Here is a 19,094-nt window from a genome sequence, read left to right on the forward strand (position 1 = left end):
ACATCTTCACTCACTCCACCTCACCCTCACCCCCAACAGGAGAGACAGGTAGGTAACATAGAAAATTAACTCTCTACACCATGGAGTTTAAACCACCTCCTTTGGTACTCATCAGAAAATTCTGGTATCTAACATGCCTTAGACTTTTTATCCCCATAAGTTTATTATATTTAGTTTGATTTCTGCCTCATTTGGAATTGCAGTGAAATACTTCTCTCTCACACTCCTCTGGGATTTCTTACGTTTAGAGTAGACATATTAGGTTTGACATATGTGAGGCCCAAGGATTTCAAACATCAATTTCTTCAGGAGCTCAGTTTGTTCACACAAATGTCTTTATTCTACGCACCTAGAAACTTTCTTCTTCTTAATTCTAGAGGTCTTTACTTCTTCCTAATTTTACCTGTAAACTTAAATTCCTGAAGCCCAAATCCTTTGAGTCTATGGAAGGCTCATCTGCTAACTCTGCAGCATGAGCTACTGAGGTAAACTTACTGTCTCTTGTGGAATTAGAATTTTCTTTGGGATTCTCTAATAGAATTGGTATTGTCCAATTAAAAAGTTTTCTAAAACAGTTGTATGGGTCTCATCCAGTCACAGTTTTGTTTCCATTGTGGTTCTTTGTGTTGAAGCTTTAAGTTCTTCTTTTTTAAAATTTCATTTATTTATTATTTGTGAGAGAGAGAGAGAGAGAGAATGCAAAAGAGCACAAGCAGTAGAGAGGGAGAAGCAGGCTTCCCGCTGAGCAGGGATCCTGATGTGGGGCTCGATCCCAGGACCCTGAGATCATGACCAGAGCCGAAGGCAGCCACTTGACCGACTGAACCACCCAGGTGCCCCCGAAGCTTTAAGTTCTAAATTTCATTTTATGTGGTCACCATCCAATACAAACCGGAGACAGTACAGTAAAATCACATTTACCTGGAGGCCTGCTTCTGAGCAATCCAAGCATTAGAAAGGTTTTGAACTCAAAAAGAAACCAATTTAAAAACTCAATTTCAGCAGTGAATAGAAGACCCCTAAGTACCTTGCCACAGTGAAAACATCAAAGAGTTACTGACCAGAAGCTAGTACTCTGTGATTAGCCAGTTCACAGAAAGAAAGATTGACTGGTTGATGACCTCCTTAAGAGCTCAGTCTTTTTGTACTAAAACTGAGAAGTTCTGGAAAAGTCAGACCACTGAGAGAGATGAGAAAATGGTGCCCAATGGCACCATTGGGCCACAGTGAAGACAAACTGATAGGTTGGGAGCCGAAGCCCATAAGGGCAGTGGGTGGGGCATATACTACATGCAGGGAAATACAGAGATGAGCTAACCCACATATCTCAATGTTCCACGCCACCTACAACTGCCACCCTATCTGCAGCAGTTTATCAATACTAGTGATGCCGAGCCCAAGATATTCAGAAACAGTTACAATTTTTAGTTGCTTCTGTTTAAGAAGTACAAATGTTTGTGGCATATTCCACAGAGATTTAAATCAAAGATAAAGGTAAAAAGTGCCTGTAGAGGGTAACCCCTGAGTGTTTACAAACCGTCTGCTCAGAAAAACTCTCTCCACCATCTTGGATGAGCAGTTTTATAGACTGTATACAATTTAAGGTTCATACTCTCTTTCACCTCTCACCCCTTTTTCCTAGTAAGGACTTTTTACTGATGCTGACTGCAACTATTTTTATTAGGATAGACTTCAAGTCATTTTGCTTCAGCGTGTCCAAGGTCAGGCTCTTGCTCAGTTTCCTTCAGCAAGACGATGGCATCTTCTGGTTAAATGTGTGCAGAGCTTTTGGGGATGATCCTCGCTGGCGGCTGTGGCTTTCACTGTGCCTTCTAGGCTAAGTAGGTACTCTAGGCATGCCCTCATTACCTTTGGTGGGGGCGGGGGGGTGTGCCCCTAAGATAGCAGAAACTCACCTCATCTTGGAGTTTCGATTACTTTGACTTCAGTCATCTACTCTCCTTATCTTTTTTCAATTTAAATTTTTGTTCTTCCATTAGCTTTTCCTCTATCTTCACTGAGATAAGTTCCTTTGTAGAGCTTGCTGGGCATGTCTCTGGTTTGCTGGTGATTATAACCTGCTTTAATTTAAGCTGGGCTGCCCCTCAAAAAATAACGGCCTTTTTCCTAAATAGCTGCTATGTGTCTGATACTGCATGGCAGTTGCTTTTTATAGTTTGTCCCACTTCACTCAACAACCCTATGCGATGGATAGAGTCACATTTTAGAACACAGTGGGGGCCCTGGGAGGATGATTTGTACACTGCAAGTAATATAGCTAAGAGATGGCAAGGCAAGCACGGAACTCCAAAGCCCAAACTCTTCCTATCCTACTCGAGCACCCTACGGGCAGTTGCTCTGTTTCACGTCCCAGCACAGCAACATCATACACAACATCTCTGTTCTCATTTCGCCACAGTGCTAGTCTTTCTTCTATTCAGATGTTCACTGAAATGAAATTTAAAATTAAAATTAAACTGTTCCAATGTGTTCACCACTTTTTTTTTATTGGTGAAGGATTAGAAAAGAAACTGGATTCCAATTAGATATTATGGCTATACTTTGATGCCCTCAGTTTATCTTTTCACTGCTGCTTCTGCTGGTGGTGCTATGTAGATGGTATCCATACTATTAAATCTGAGGACGCATCACTGCTGTTTGATTTATGTTCACTTCCTTAGAAATTCAAGTTGTTCAGTTTTAGCCCAGAAATATCCAGGCTTTAAAAAAGGGCAGTTCATGTTGCATGGGCTAACAGGTGGCTTTATTATCTTATACAATTATATACCACAATTAAAGAAAAATTCCTGAACATCCAAAAATATAAAAACATATCTTTGTAAGTGGCAGAACTGCCGTCGCCCCCTATGATATTATGGAGATTACTGTACTGATGCAATTCAGAACTTTAAGAATTTTTAGAGTCTGGGGTATTAGAGTACTCAACAATGTAAAGTGCAGTGATTTCTAAGGGGTAGGGAAATGACATTTAACAAAAATACAGATTAATAGTAAACAACTTTCTGTAAAAGCATGAATAATTAGTACAACTGGGCAGTTTTATCATCACTCACATTTTATGTTCTAGAATTTCATGCTCTCATTCACAAAATGTTATATTCATAATTAAGGCCTGATGTGCCTCCAGCACAACTCAGAACATTGCCCCAGCTATCCCGAAGCGGCCCTGTGCTCTTCCTCTAGGTCTCTGAGGCAGGGCGGAAATCCTTCTCAGCTGAGCGCATGTGGTCCTGTCCAGCTCTAAGAGAGCCCCCCAGCTCTCTGTGCAGTGTCAGGTAAGGCATTAAATAAAGATACATATTCTGGCTCATGTGGGAATGGAGAGGTTTCTCCCTCTACCCATACTGCAGAGAGTGGGGAATGTCAACAAAATCTCTGGTGTTCAACAGTCATTGTTATAAGATTTGGAATTTTACTAGAAATCAAAGTCTGCCAGAAGCTCTGGATCCTGGGTGACCTCCTGGTGTGGGGTATGTGCTAAGTTCCCACCGGATGATGACTCTTTCACAAAGTGACCTCTAGCTTCTGCCTGCCTCTTGACTTTCTTTTTTTTTTTTTAAGATTTTATTTATCTGACAGAGACACAGCGAGAGAGGGAACACAAGCAGGGGGAGTGGGAGAGGGAGAAGCAGGCTTCCCGCGGAGCAGGGAGCCCGATGCGGGGCTCGATCCTAGGACCCCGGGATTATGACCTGAGCCGAAGGCAGATGCTTAACGACTGAGCCACCCAGGCCCCCCTCTTGAGTTTCTTCTTGAGCCACTCTCTCCTTATTGAAATTCTTTCAGTTTTCCTGAAAAAGTTTGTTTTTCCTTCCATCTCAGGGCTCTGGCACAAGCTGCCTCCTTTGCCTGCTTACTTCAGCTCACCTGTCAGGTTTCAGTGAGTAGGCACCTCCTCCAGGAAGTTTTTCTTGACTCATCGTCCTAAGTTGTTTACACATTTCCTTAACACCCTGCACTTCTTCAGCACAGTCACAGGCTTACCATTATTTGTTCAATGTTTATTTTCTCCATTGGACAGTAAGTGCCATAAGGGCAAGGACCATGTCTGTCTTGTTTACCGTTATCCTTAGCACCCAGGGCAGCGTCTGGCTCATAGAAGCATTTTTTAAAAAAATGTATGTATTTGACAGAGACCGAGCACAAGCAGGGGGAGCAGCGGCAGAGGCAGAGGGAGAAGCAGGCTCCCCACTGAGCAGGAAGCCTGATGCAGGACTCGATCCCAGGACTCCAGGATCATGACCCGAGCCGAAGGCAGGCGCTTTAACGACTGAGCCACCCGGGCGCCCTCATAGAAGCATTTTATAAGTCCTAGCTAAACACAGCAGTTAAGAAGAACATTAATAAGACCAGCATTCTAGAATAGCTAAGAGGTGTTACTGTCCTCCTCCTGGGACTAAGTGGGAATTCTTAGGCTCAGTATCCTTGGGCTAGAGACCTATCATCTCGGGCTCTTTGCCTTTTCACAACAGCTTCTGCACTATTTCCACTTCCCTTGCAAGTTGCCTAGGAACCCTATGCAACGGGTTCATCACTGTGAACATGACTATATGCTCTTTAGCTTTCAAAACTCAGTCCACATTTTGTTGTTGGAGAGATCCAAAGGTTAAGAACAACAGAGTCAAAGCATCCTTCCGCCTGCATCAAAAAGTAATCCAATATCCTTGTGAAGTGGCTTATAGCACATAGCTGATTAGAACCTCCATGAAAGTAAAATTTCAGAGCTGCTCCTTGGCCCCAGAAGCTTATGTTGCCCATTCTGATATTCAAATGGAAATACCTGCAGGTGGCTATCTCTGAATCTGTCAAGTACATATGGTGTATCCATTGTATATAGGTATAAATGGGTGATTTTGCCTTCATAACTCTATTTTTCAATCTTTTTTATGTAGAATGTTTTATATGATTGGGGGAGAGAGAGCACTTTTTAGAAAAATAGGGAAATATGCCACACTTGGGTTTCTTCTTCAGTTTCACAAGGAGCTGTATAGAGAGATACACACTACCAAATCTTCCTTACTCGGAATTTTCTATGCTGCATTTGAGAATGTCCTCACCTGTAATAGCATCGGCCCTGGGCATGCCATCAGCATTTCTGCTTTTCAGTAAGGTGAAAAGCAAGAAGTCAGAAGAAAGAGAAAACAACTATGGTATAACTGTTTAAAACTGTCTAAAAATAACCATGGTGTAATTGTTTAAAACTGTATACCAGCAGGCTGTTAAAAATATTCAGAGGTTATGGACTCTGAAAGGCAAACTGAGGGTTCTAGAGGGGAGGGGGTGGGAGGATGGGTTGGCCTGGTGATGGGTATTAAGGAGGGCACGTTCTGCATGGAGCACTGGGTGTTATGCACAAACAATGAATCATGGAACACTACATCTAAAACTAATGACGAAATGTATGGGGATTAACATAACAATAAAAAAAATATTCAGAGGTTATAAGAAAACAGTTTTGAAAAGATTAATAGACATCAATAATGGCAGTTTTTGGCATCCTAGACACAATGCTTTAACACTAAGCAAATTCTCATCCCTAATAATTTATAGTGATTGCATCTGGAACAGTCCTACTCAAAGCTGAGAGACACAGAATATAGATAAGAAAGGTATATTCTATGTCTGTTTCACGTTCTACCCTCACTGCCTGAACATTATTATGCAACAAAGATGAATTTGAACAACGAAAAAATAAAAAGTCAGTTGTTTCAGCACCCGAAATTTAGTAAGAAACCCTTCATTTTAGGTAAAGTTTTAACATCAAAGATACACTCTCTCACCTACAATCCTAGCAAGAGAAATTTTGGAGTTTTGCAGACATATAGTTAGGAAAGATGAAAATTTCTCCCCAAAAGCCATAAATTAAGCTACACAGACACTAGTAGTTATCATGGAGTATAAAATAAAACAACCAGAAACAATAATACATTAGGATCTGTGGAGTTAATTTTTAAAAATTTACTCCAAAGACAACTTTTTTTTAATCAAAGCTTTAAAGTGAGTTATATGTGTATCCTGACAAAAAAGGGCTCTTAGTTCATTGAAGATATGCTATAAGTTTATGACTGTCTATAGATTTAAAAAATAAAAGAGCCATAAGCATTCGGAAAGGGGCTCCAGGCCCTGCACCTCTAAATTGAGCAGCCTGGTGAAACATCCAAAGTCCCCTCAAGATGAGGGAACCCTGAGGGGGCACATCAATGCTGCTAAACCTGCAGCCAAGGAGAAAACTCTCCCTAGGAAGGAGTAAAAATGGAATGAAATGAATGGCAACCAACAGGAATTCCCATTATAAGAGCAAACCCTATATTCCACATAAATCAGGGGTAACATAGTCCGTAAACATTCCTGACTTTATAAATAAGGCAACAGCCTATTTCCAGAGTTTGCTATGTCTCCCTATTTTCCCACTTTCCACTGTGTAATCTGACACGTGACATGGCCCTAAGGCGTTCTTGGCATCTACAGCAGTGATTGGTACCTGCAGGTGCACGGTAAATCATGTATGAACAAATGGTCGGATGAATGAACGAATGACACTTGCTGGGAAAGTGACTGGGACTCGAATGGGTGTCAGTGACCTGAAGGAAAAAGTGGTTACAAAAATACATGCTGTCTTCAGGCCAGGTATTTAGAAAAAGAGAGTGGCCTGTGCTTTACCCAACAAGGTCGGGGGCCAAAATATATATTAAATTAGATAAATGAAAGCCCTCTATCAAACAAAAGCATATATATATATATATTTAATTCTGCAAGCTTAGAAGCCCCAAGTAGCTGCTAATGCTGCCATTTAAAATAGTTACATCGTTGAATATATACTATGTAAATGAAAACATTAAGAAACATCTAATAGTTACTTTAGTTTAAGAATCTAATTGTCTCTAGGGGCGCCTGGGTGGCTCAGTTGGTTAAGCGACTGCCTTCGGCTCAGGTCATGATCCTGGAGTCCGGGGATCGAGTCCCGCATCGGACTCCCTGCTCAGTGGGGAGTCTGCTTCTCCCTCTGACTCTCCCCCTCTCATGCTCTCTCTCTCTCTGTCTCATTCTCTCTCTCAGATAAATAAATAAAATCTTTAAAAAAAAAAAAAAGAATCTAATTGTCTCTATTGCTGGCTGAACTAGGATTTCTAATAAACTATTCTGATCCATCATTTTATTATAATAATAGACTCTCAAGTAGAAACAGGTATAGAAATTGATGTCAGTTCACTTGTCAATTTTTTTCCTCCAGAGAAGTTTGTAAACATTTTAAATCACAACCCTGTATTAATTTAAAAATTAAAATAAGGTACTCTATAAACAGCCAAAATAATAAGCCTGTAAAATTTGAAGCTAATAAAGTTTTATTACCAGTTAGTTCAACTTATGAAAACGGCAAAGTTAGCAGCATCTACTGGAAGCACTTCAATACAAAATGATATACATATTATCACATATTAAGTGCATGTAAAAATAATTTAAAACAAAATATATAAAAACAGCAATCACAACGCACATAGCCCTCAATCTTGACATACTTCTATAAATAAGAACTGATATCTCTAAGGTTAACTGATGTTAACCTTAGAGATAAATATTAATGAAGCAATATTATGTCAAGTGCTTCATGCTCCCGGGGTAAAGGTGATATGACTAATAACTCAAAATCTGAAAGTGGGGCAGGGAGGAGGCATCAGAAGGGAGGAATAAGGAGAAACGTACCGTGCAAATATGAGGCCAGTGTTCAAATTGTTGTAAAATTCCTTGATTAAGTTCTTCTTTATATAACTCTTTGTAAAAATGTGGAAGCTTAGATATCCAAATGCCATTGTTATGCTTGTTTAGTATTTCCTTTATGCGGTTTTGAACCTCATCCATCTTATAAGTGTAAGAGGCAGGAGGCGTGACATTTGGTTTTTCAACAGTCTGATTTAAATGATCTTTAAATTAAAAAAATGATAGAATTAGCCAGAAGGCTTAACATTTTAGATTATCCCCATTACCTAGTATTTGTGTCATTAGGCTTGGTTATACTTCAGGCTTATGGGGGTCAAGGGACTTAGAAGCAAGCAGGATTAGGCCAAGCAGGACTATGACAACTTCATTCTAAATTTTAACTCTGAAATGACCAGTAGGCTCAACAGTCACCCACAGAGGGAACCTGCTCCCTTTATGTTACAAGGATGCTTCCTAATTTAATTTAAACATCAGGATGATCTTGCCTCGTAAAGAATAATGAAATTTATTATTTAACCAATCATTTCCTAGTGCAACTAAGAAAGGTTAAATTTTAGACAATACCGGTATATATGAAATGCTTAAAGTTATATTCCACAAAGCATTAGGATAATGCCTTAATTGTAAGATCAAAGAACGTTTTATAGAAAATAAAAAATTGTCTAGGTTTTAAAATATAATTTTGTCCTTTATTAATGAGAAAAATAATTCGGCAATACACAGAAATTCAAAAATTGATCCACCTACAGTAATCATCCTAGCCTCAGTTTATAAACTAAATAAAAGCTCTGGTACCCACAGATATCTACTAATTTGCTTTTATTTCCTCAATCCAAATCATTTATCTTTTATAAGTGAATTTTTATAAAGTTTTAGCTAGCTCTCTTTACTCACACTTATTTTTTATTTAAAACTTAGAATGCCTGAGCCAACATCCTAGACAATAAAGAAATTTGAGTGTCCACTATAGCTGACAGTTCTGGTATTTTAAGAACAATGAAATTCATTCCAAACCTCCTCTAAGTTTCCCTGGGACACAGATTAGAGTGTATTAAAGATTACCATCTACAAGCAAAATATATTCATATTTTAATCAGACAGTATTTCTACCGGGATTCAGCAAATTTTGTTCTATCTTAAACTGGCAGGTAGAGAGATACACAGACTAGTTTGGGAACGCTGGCCTCTGAGGATGCCAGGAAGCCAAAGGGTGAGTGGTTCCTTGAGGATGGCTAGATGCTGACTTTGCTTTATCAACCACAGCGCATGAGACTTAATTTGGCTCAGCAAACAAATGAGTCCACGATGTCCATATAAAGGCATTACTAATTTATTTAGGTTCTTCCCAGATAATGATACAAAAGGACCAGGAATAAGGAAAAGATGAGCTTTTGAGAACTGGCCAGACCTCCCTTAAAGAGAGAGTGTCAGAACTGATGCAAGATTGGAATCTCTGCTAAATGCACCTCTTCTGTGGCGCCACTGGGAGTCTCCTAAACTTGTGTGCCTTTTGTTAAACAAATCAAGGAAGTAATCTGTTTTATAACAGGTAGGAAAGACTATGTATAAGTGTGTACATATCAGCTGCCAGGTGAACTGCAGTCCTCTGAAACAAGTCCTCATGGTTCTGTAGAAAAAAGCTTATTCTAATTGAAAAGGATTTACAATCTCTAAAGGGTATACAACTTTACTGAGTAAGCCATGTTTCAGAAAATGCCTGTGTAACAGTAATTGATATAAACAGAAATCATATTATTCAGTTAATTTCTATAAGAAATACCAGAGATGTGTTCTTATGGAAAAAATTATTTTGACTCACTAAGAATCACACTTAAAGCAGCAAATCATTTAAAATCACACTTAAATTTCTTGCAACATAAATACTGATTTTGAAACACTGTGTCCCTCAGGTGGGTCTATGAGTAGGGAATTTATACTTTGGTTGGAGAAGACAAGAGAACGAGTGTGTGCATTTTTAATCTGCAGATTCTTTGACTTTATTATATTTCTTACAGTTTTTTTAACAGCCCTTTTGGATTTTATAACCCAAGGAATCATTTATATTCGTACTTAGATGCTTAGTGGTCATTGCACACGGTTTAGGGTCCAAGGCTTTTAAATGGTGGAGTATCTGAAACCACTTTATGAGTTGAAGTCCCATATTTACGTACTTTAAATCTTACCCTCTAATGAGTGAGAGCGTGACAAGGGACACAAGTATCTCTGCAGGTGACACACGGAAGTGAGAGAGAATTGGTCTGATGTGAGAAAGGCCTATGTCAGAATAATGATATCTCTGGAGGTATTCTTTTCTCTTTAGATCACCTAACGTCATAATTTAAAGAAATGAGGAAAGAGGGGAAGAGAGATATACTCCAAGTAGGATAAGGTGAGAGCAAATGTGAAAAACCACCATCAGATATTTTTCTTAGGGGCTCTGAGGCTCCAGAAGCCAAAAGGTATCATGAAGATAATGTTTAGAAAACATACCACTCATCTCCTTAGCACAGGTTCTTGAGAGATGCATCTGAAAAGGTGGTGGAAGGGATGCCTTTGGGCTAAACCTAAGGTGTTAAAAAAAAAAAAAAAGTAAGTTAAAATTCTAATAGCAAAATCTATGCCAAGTTTTAAACACCACTTTTCATTTAAAGTCTCTGCAGCACTGAACAGCAAAACAAGTCAGAATATTTCAAAATGAGCAAAAATGAAAATGATACCTGGTATTAGCTCTCATGTTTCATACTCACCCAGAGAAAAATGTGTTAAAAGCTAAATTTATTTTTAAAAATTTTAATGTAGTTATGTTTAGTCTTTTTATTATGGTTTTCACTTTTAGTGTTTTTCTTTTTTTTTTATTATGTTCAATTAGCCAACATCTAATACATCAGTAGTTTTTGATGCAGTTTTACAACAACAATTACAACAACATTCATTAGTTACATATAACACCCAGTGCTCATCACCACATGTGCCCTCCTTAATACCAGGTGATGGGTATTAAAAGCTAAATTTAAACTAGAACTTTAAAAGAACTTGGAAGTTAGATTTCCAAGTACTCACCTTTAAGGGACTAGCTGTACAAAGTAAAAAAAAAAAAAAATCGTGCAGAGAATAAGCAGTTGAACATAAAGAATATTTTGGAATATAACTAAAAAATGAAGGACTTCCATCACCAGATACTGTAATGAGTTATAAAGTGGCAACATTTATAATCTTTGAGCAGATAAGTAAAATGATACAGAGCTTAGAAACACTCAATTTACATTGTATCTGAGCATATGAGAAAAGTGGCATTCCAAACCACAGAGGGGATTGTTCAAATAACAAATTAGAAAAGAAGAAACATAGATTCCCCACATCTCATACCCTCCGCCAAATAATTTTTATATGAATTATATTGGATATATGTAGGAAGATTTTTCCAAATAGGAGGACAAAGAAACCACACACACACACACCCCATTTGTGTTCATGTCAGTCTCCCTCACTAGACTCCAAGTGTCTTAATGACCTGTTTCCAGTGCCTAGGGCAGTACTTGGTCCAGGCAAGGGAGAGTGAATGTTGTATAGTGAATAAGATGACTGAATGAATCAATGACTGCATCTTGCCCAACAGTGGGTATGGGACTAGCGTGGGTGACAATGACACAGTACACATATTTTCCGATTTTTGGATGGTATGGAATACTCTAAAAATTAGACCAATTCTTTGGAATGAAGCACATCTCATAATATTTTAATTCTATAATAAATTATTAAATGGTAGACTACCAACACAACTTACTTACTATATGATGGTATGCAACTATAAGAGCATCGTATTTATGTATTAATGCATCTGGGTAATAACAGAAGATGCCAAAACATATCCAACTCCTACTTATGCAGAACTGGTAGGGAGACAGCACTCTTTTCCCTTGCACCAGACCATAAAAATGTAAATTGGAACCTTCCCCTGCTCTGAGTCTGCTTTGAGGGCTCTAGTAGCAGGCAGAGGGTTATGAGCAAAGAGAGAGCATAGAGAGATTATGGCAAGGAGAGCTATGGTTCAAGCATGGGTAGGTCTGATGGACAGGAAAGAAAACAGTTGACATAGCAAAAGAAAGCTTTCAAGGGAAACTGCAGGGACATATGAAAAACAAACATAATAAGATGAAAGAGGTCCAATCAATTTTATAACAGTAAGTATAAAACATTTATTATTTTGTTTCTTAAAAGACAAATAAATAGTGGGCCGCCTAGGTGGCTCAGTCGGGTGGGCGTCCGACTCTTGACTTTGGCTCAGGTCATGATCTCAGGGTCATGAGATGGAACCCCGAAGTTGGGCTCTGCACTGGGTGTGGAGTCTGCTTGGGATTCTCTCTCTCCCTCTCCCCCCATCCCACTCGTACTCTCTCTCTCTCTCTAAAAAAAAAAAAAGACAAATACTTAGACTGGTCCAAAAAAATCCCCCATTAAATCTAAACATATGCCATGTATTAGAGACACATTCATACCCCACAAACACTTAATTAAGGACCTACTATGTGGGGGCATGGGGAGACAGAAATGAACTATGATTAAACAAGAGAAACACACTCCTATCTCATGGACTATACATATAGTTGATAAAACAGACTGTGGGAAGCAGTTATGACACGGCCCCCAGTGATTCTTGCCTCGGTATCCACAGCTTTGTGCAATCTATTCCCCTTGAGTCACTTGCTTCTAACCAAGAGAATATTTCAAGGTTGAGGGGATTACAAATGATTAGGTTACAGAAGATTCTAATTTCCACCCCCTGCTAGCATAATCTCTCCCTTGCTGGCTTTGATGAAGCAAATGGACATATCGGGGAGGCCTATATGGAAAGATGTTGAAGGTGGTCTTTGGCCAACAGCTAGGAACTCGGGCACTGAGAAAAAAAGGAAATGATTATGCCAACAACCATGTGCATCAGCCCAGAGGCAGATTCTTGCTCAGTTCACCCCAGCCATGGCCAGTACCTTCAGTGCAGCCTCATAAGAGACTGAAGCAGAGGACCTAGCTAAGCAGTGTCAGATACCTGACCCACAGAAACTAGGAGATAATAAATATGCGCTATAAGCTGCTAGATTTGTATAATCTCTTACATGAAAGTAGATAATAATGCACTGACAAAATCTATTTATAAAAACAAAACCTACTAAGTGCTATGATAGTGGCAATAGGTATAATGAAAGCATATGATAGAAGCAAGAAGCCAAATCAGGAGTAGAGAAAGGAGGAAGTGGAGAGTAAAGGTTATTGACACATTATAGAGTTATAATAATTTGAATACTTTGGCACAGCAAAAGAATAGACAGATAACTAATGGTTCTGAATGGAAAGCCCGGAAACTGAGTCATATATTTATAACAATTTATTATTAGTAAATACAGCATTTGAAACCAGTGTGGAAAGAAAAGATTACACAATGACTGGTAGCAGGACGTCTGGCTAACGAGACTGCTATGCTTATCCTGTACAACCACATAAATTTTGGATTAAAGATTTAATGAGACCATAACATTCTAAAAGAAAACAGAAGACCTATTATATAATATTGGGGTAGAAATGCTTTTCTAAGCCTAACACCTAAAGACAGCAGCCACAAGAGAACAGATTAATAGATGTAACTCTAGAAAATTTTAAAAGTTTTTGTATAATGAAAATACCAAAATTAAATAAACTGAGGAAACACTGACAACTTATTACAAAGGGTCAATATTCTTAATTTATAAATTATTTTTACAAATGAGAAAAGAAAAAAAAACCAGAAAAGTCGTGCAAAGGGCAAAGACATGTAATTCATAAACGATCTACAAATGGTCGAATAAACATATGACAAAATTATAACCTCCTTAAGAATCAAAGTCAAAGAAATAGACATTAAAACACAGGTACATTTTTTCACCTTTTAAAGTATCAACTAAAAAAGTGATGCCTAATGTTGACAGGGGTACAAAGAAACAATCACATCCATATGCTTCTAGAATATAATTGGTATAATCTGTGTAGAGCATAAATTAGTAATAGCCTTAGTATGTATACCCTCCTACCCAATTTTACCAATTTATTCTAAGGTACTAGTTATGAATATATGCAAGGACTGTTCTACAGAGATATTCAGTAAGAATTGCTTACAATAATGGAAATCATTTATATTCAACAATATGTGGTTGGACAATGGACTTCCCTGACATGAAAAATGATAATGTAGGGGCACCTGGCTGGCTCAGTCAGAAGAGTATGCAACTCTTGATCTTGGGGTCATGAGTTTGAGCCCCACATTGGGTGGAGAGATTACTTTAAATAAACAAATAAATAAACAAACTTAAAAAATTGATAATGTAGAAGTATTCTTTTTTTCCCTCATTCATAAATACATAATTTCATTTGCTGTTTTCAGGGGAAACTTAGGCATTAAGATGTAAGCTGATAAAATACAGATACCTAAAAAAGTATAAAAGTACAAATAACCCCTTAGAATAAATTTTAGTGAATTAAATCTTAATATCTTTAAATTAAAAAACCACAAGCCTATCTATTATGTCAAGGTCATAAATCAAAAGACACTACATGGCCAGCAGCACCCACAGGTACACCCCAAGGCCAACAAGCTATTTACCTTTTAAAACAGGTTATAAAACAGTAATACACAGCATGATCCCATTGCTATTTTTAAAAACTTATATACACACAAATAAAATACATATATATTTTTTAAAGATTTATTTATTTTAGAGAGGGGGGAGGGAGAAGCAAAGGGAGAGGGAGAAAGAATCTCAAGCTGACTCCAAGATAAACACAGAGCCTGATGCGAGGCCCAATCTCATGACCACAAGATCATGACCTGAGCTGAAAGCAAGAGTCAGGTGCTTAACAAACCAGGAACCCCTAAAATAGATATATTTTTTAAAGATTTACTTATTTGAGAGAGAGAGAGAGAGAGTAGGGGGAGGAGCAGAAGGAAAGGGCAAGAAAGAATCCTCAAGCAGACCTCCCACTGAGTGCAGAGCCCCATGCAGGGCTCTATCCTAGGACCCCGAGATCATGACCTGAGCCGAAATCGAGAGTCAGACACTTAATCAACTGAGTCACCCAGGTGCCCCCAAAAGATAGATATTTTTTAAATGTTTACATTTATGTTTGGATTAGAGGCAATTTTTTTATTCCTTTTACTTCCTTATGCTTTGCAAATTTTCTATACCATACACATAGTACTTTTGCAATCAGAAAAAAGCAATAAAGGTATTTTAGAAAATATTTCCTACAAATATTTAGGATGTACTAAACATACAATAGTGTTAAACATACAAAGACTCAGAAACTAACAATAAATTTATATTCATTTAGCTTAATACTTGAAAGATGCCTTTATGATCATGGTGTCTGTTGGCTAATGCCAGACAGCCATTTATTCCTATTCAAAGTCCGTGATCTTACTCACTATAATATACACATAGCAATTTCTTCTCTCTTTCTGGGCCTAATGGGAACCTTGACCTTCAGCACTGTATTTATCTATGTTTTATGGATAAATATATTAAATACCTAATTTAGTAATTTTATCACCTTAATAAAAATACAATGGTCAGGAATTACATTATTTTAGAGATAAACATTTCCTTCCCTCATATATACCAGAGAAATCACAAATCAATCAGATATCCTTACTCTTGACCCCTTTCTATTTTACTGGTGTCACATGGTAAACTTAGCTTGATACCTACAATATCAGAAAATATCTGTCATGTTATTTTTCTAGAACCTTCCAGTTTGTTAACTGGCAGACATGCGTTCTTAATCAGAGGTCCTGAGAGGGCTTCTGGGGGGCACGAATCTCCTGAATTAATATACAAAGATGTGTGTATATGTGTACACATTTATTTTTCTGGGAAGATCATTTATACCTTTTATCAGCTTCTCAAAAGATTTGGTGAGTCCTCAAATTTTAAGTTAATAATAGTTTTTACTATTTAATATTACTCTCTCTTTAAAATAAATAGATAAATAAATAAATCTTAAAAAACAAACAAAACAAAACTGATATGCCCCTATAGATGATGTGTCATTTCTCTGGCTGTTTTCAAGATTTTTTCTTTGTCTTTAATTTTTAGTTTAATTATGATGTGTCTTCATGTGAGTTTCAATGAATTTATCCTATTTAGGACCCTCCGAACTCTTGAATCTGTAGGTTTATGTCCTTAGCCAAATTTGAGAAGTTTTCAGCCATTATGTCTTCAAACACTCTTTCAGCCCCACTCTTTGTCTTCTCCTGAGTCTCTCCTGAGACTCTGATAATACACGTTAGACCTTTTCTTATTTTCCCCACAGGTCCCTAAGGCTCTTCTAGGTGTTTTATTTTCAAAGGCCCCTCAGGCTCTACTAGGTGTTTTTCGTTTGTTTGTTTTCCTTTGTTTTTGAAGGAAGTCTACTCTGTTGTTCATATTGGGCCAATTCTATTGCTCTATCTTCAAGTTCATTGATTCTCTTCTCTGTCATATTCATCCTGTCATTGAGCCCAGTGATTTTTTTATTCTGGTATTCCATTTTTTAATACTATAGTTTCCATTTGGTTCTTTTTTTATATGTTCTATTTCTTTGGTGAATTTTCTATTTTTCCACTTTTTTCAAATTATTTGCAACTGTTCACTGAAGCATTTTTAGGAGAGCTGCTTTAAAATTCTTGTCAGATAATTTCAACATCTGATTCATCTTGGTGTTGGCATCTGTCAACTGTCTTTTCTCATTCAAGTTGTCATTATCCTGGTTCTTAGTATAACAAATGATTTTTTTTTATTGTATCCTTGACATTTGGACATATGTTAGGAGACTCTGAATTCTATTTAAAAGTCATATTTTAGCAGGTAGCTACCCTGCTTAGGTTTAGCACATAGCTCCTGGCCCACTTCTGTAGGCTGTAGTTTCAATGATAACTCATTTTTCAGTGCCCTTATGGTGCTATTCTGGTCTGGTACATTTATTTGTTGCTGTTGGGGCTCCTTCTTGATCTCTGCAGGTGCTGCTCATAGGAGCAGAATGTACATCCCTGTACAATGCTGCTAGGTGGAAGGGTGACAACACATTAGGCTGTATGTCAGAAAGTACCATCTTGGGCCTGCTCTTTGGGCTGCTTGGTGCTGGCACAGCCTCCACTCAGTTACTGCTGGTGGTACCTGGAGGAATGGAAGGCACTTACCTAGGTTGCCTATAGCCACTAAGAGACAGGTAGGAGACACCAGACCATGGGATAGAGAATGCCCCCCTGAGACCACAATCCAGAATGTCTAGGTTTTGCTGTCATTTTATAGATTCAATTCAAAATGGATCTTGAAATTTAGGCACACAACTAGAGGAGACGATGGTACCTTTGTCACATACGGGACCCAACCTGTGCTTTGGGTCAAGATCCAGTTTTAACTATGTATTTCCTAGACCTCATCAAAATTGTATTAACTAGCCATAACTAGCATTAAATATATACCACTATGAAAAATTTCATCTAACATATTAAAAATAATTAATTCTTTCTAAATATTCTAGTATGGGGGGCAGTGCTGGGATTTTTGAACACTGATTTAAAAGGATATTATACAACAAAATTTATTTTATAAAGACATGAAAAGAATGAAAGAATGTGATACTGATCCATCTATATCAGGAGTTGGTAAACTTTTTCTGTAAAGGGTCCACTAGTACACATTTTAGATTTTGCAGGCCATACTATCTCTGCACAACTACTCAACTCTGTGGTTGGCAAAAGCAACCACAGACAACATATAAACAAAGGGATGTGGCTTTGTTTCAATAAAACTTTATTTACAAAAAAACAGGCAATGGGCCAGGTTTGGCCCATGGGTCGTAGTTTGCTGACCTGAATTACATTATAAGATTTAGAGCCATGGGCGCCTGGGTGGATCAGTTGGTTAAGCGACTGTCTTCAGCTCAGGTCATGATCCTGGAGGCCCTGGATCGAGTCCAACATCGGGCTTCCTGCTCAGCAGGGAGCCTGCTTCTCCCTCTGACCCTCCCAACCTCATGTGCTTTCTCTCTCTCATTCTCTCTCAAATAAATAAAAAAAGTCTTAAAATAAAAAGAAAGATTTAGAACCAGAAAGGAACTTTGAGATCACCTAGTTTAATATTTTCATTAAATGAATGAGAAAACCACAGCCCAAAAGATGAAATAATTTCACTCGTTCACCTGGCTAGTAAATGGCAGCACCCAAACTATGACTTTAAGCTTGCTCTTAATTCTGTCCAATATTCTGATACACAGATGTATGATGCTACTGTATAATTATGGATATGATTATTAGAGCATAGTAGAATGTGCAAATCAGTAAGATTTTACCAAAAATTTACAAAAGTAATTATAAGAAAGGTTTTCAGAAAAAAATTGTAAGTTATGCTGAAACAGCATCTTAAAATAACTTGTTAGAGTTTTTTTTTTTCCTCTGAGAGCTTTCAATGTGAATTTTATAAGGAGAGATTACCAAAAATGCAGAGAAAATATAAAATGAAGATATTCAGACAATGACATTGAGGTAGCAAGAAAAGTGGCCTTGTAGTAATGATGCATTTCCCTTCCACACGTGAACTTACATTAGATATAACAGAGTATTTCCTTCTTATCCTGAACATACATTTTTAACATTTATTATCCTACGTTCACCATACTTTTCTCCTTTTAGCCAGGTAAAGCCCAAATACCTGTTGTTGGTAGACATGGTCACATGCCTCTGCACTGGAACGTCTTTGAATACTTCACTTCCAATAGTTGTGTGTAATGTGTAAGGCGGCATTTCAGCATCAGACTTAACTCCAAGAGAGTTTCCTTTGTCTCTTAACAGTGTTGGGTTAGGTTTTTTGCTGATAGAAAAATCTGAAGAAATTCCTGGTTGTCTGAGGGTTGCTTTTGGTTTTCCTAAGAAGTTAGGCATACATAATAAAATCAATTAGCTTCCCAAAAGTCTAGTTTTCACTACGCCACTCCCCTGTCCAGATGTTTTCTGTGGGTCTCTATCCTCAGAACAGTTTGTAAGAACACGAGGAAGTTGCCACTACAGGGTTTGTCAGTGGGGGAAGAACAGATTGGTATTTAGCAGGTGAGATTCTTTACAATGTGGCTTCGTATGTTCAACTAGCCAGTTATCATCCGTCTACTCAGCACTCAGCCCTTCAGTGGCAGCCACCTCGTGCTGCCACAAATGCACAATACTCAGTCCTCCTAGCTCTTCTCCATCAACTTAAACTCTTCCCACCGTCTGAGGTCTGGGTCAAGTCCCCCTTCACCATGAAGCCCTCCATTGCCGTTCTCACCACAACTGCTCCCTTGTTGAAAACGGTCACTGT

The 19,094-nt window shown here is 38.0% G+C and overlaps 1 protein-coding gene across 6 annotated transcripts in view; it reads right to left on the reverse strand.

Annotated features, from left to right (window-relative positions):
- Positions 1 to 19,094, reverse strand: part of TDRD7 (tudor domain containing 7) — a 77,772-nt gene that overhangs the window by 39,011 nt on the left and 19,667 nt on the right. For all 6 annotated transcript variants that reach the window (XM_035016239.1, XM_035016243.1, XM_035016242.1 and 3 more), the window contains 3 exons: positions 18,453 to 18,666; positions 10,228 to 10,301; positions 7,723 to 7,940 (listed from right to left, as the gene is read on the reverse strand). In XM_035016239.1, coding sequence (XP_034872130.1) covers positions 7,723 to 7,940; positions 10,228 to 10,301; positions 18,453 to 18,666 — 506 coding nt within the window. The remainder of the gene's footprint in view (positions 1 to 7,722; positions 7,941 to 10,227; positions 10,302 to 18,452; positions 18,667 to 19,094) is intronic.

This window comes from Mirounga leonina, unplaced genomic scaffold (genome assembly GCF_011800145.1).
Source record: "Mirounga leonina isolate KUSES-001 unplaced genomic scaffold, KU_Mleo_1.0 Mir_170, whole genome shotgun sequence".
Classification (NCBI taxonomy): Eukaryota; Metazoa; Chordata; class Mammalia; order Carnivora; family Phocidae; genus Mirounga; species Mirounga leonina.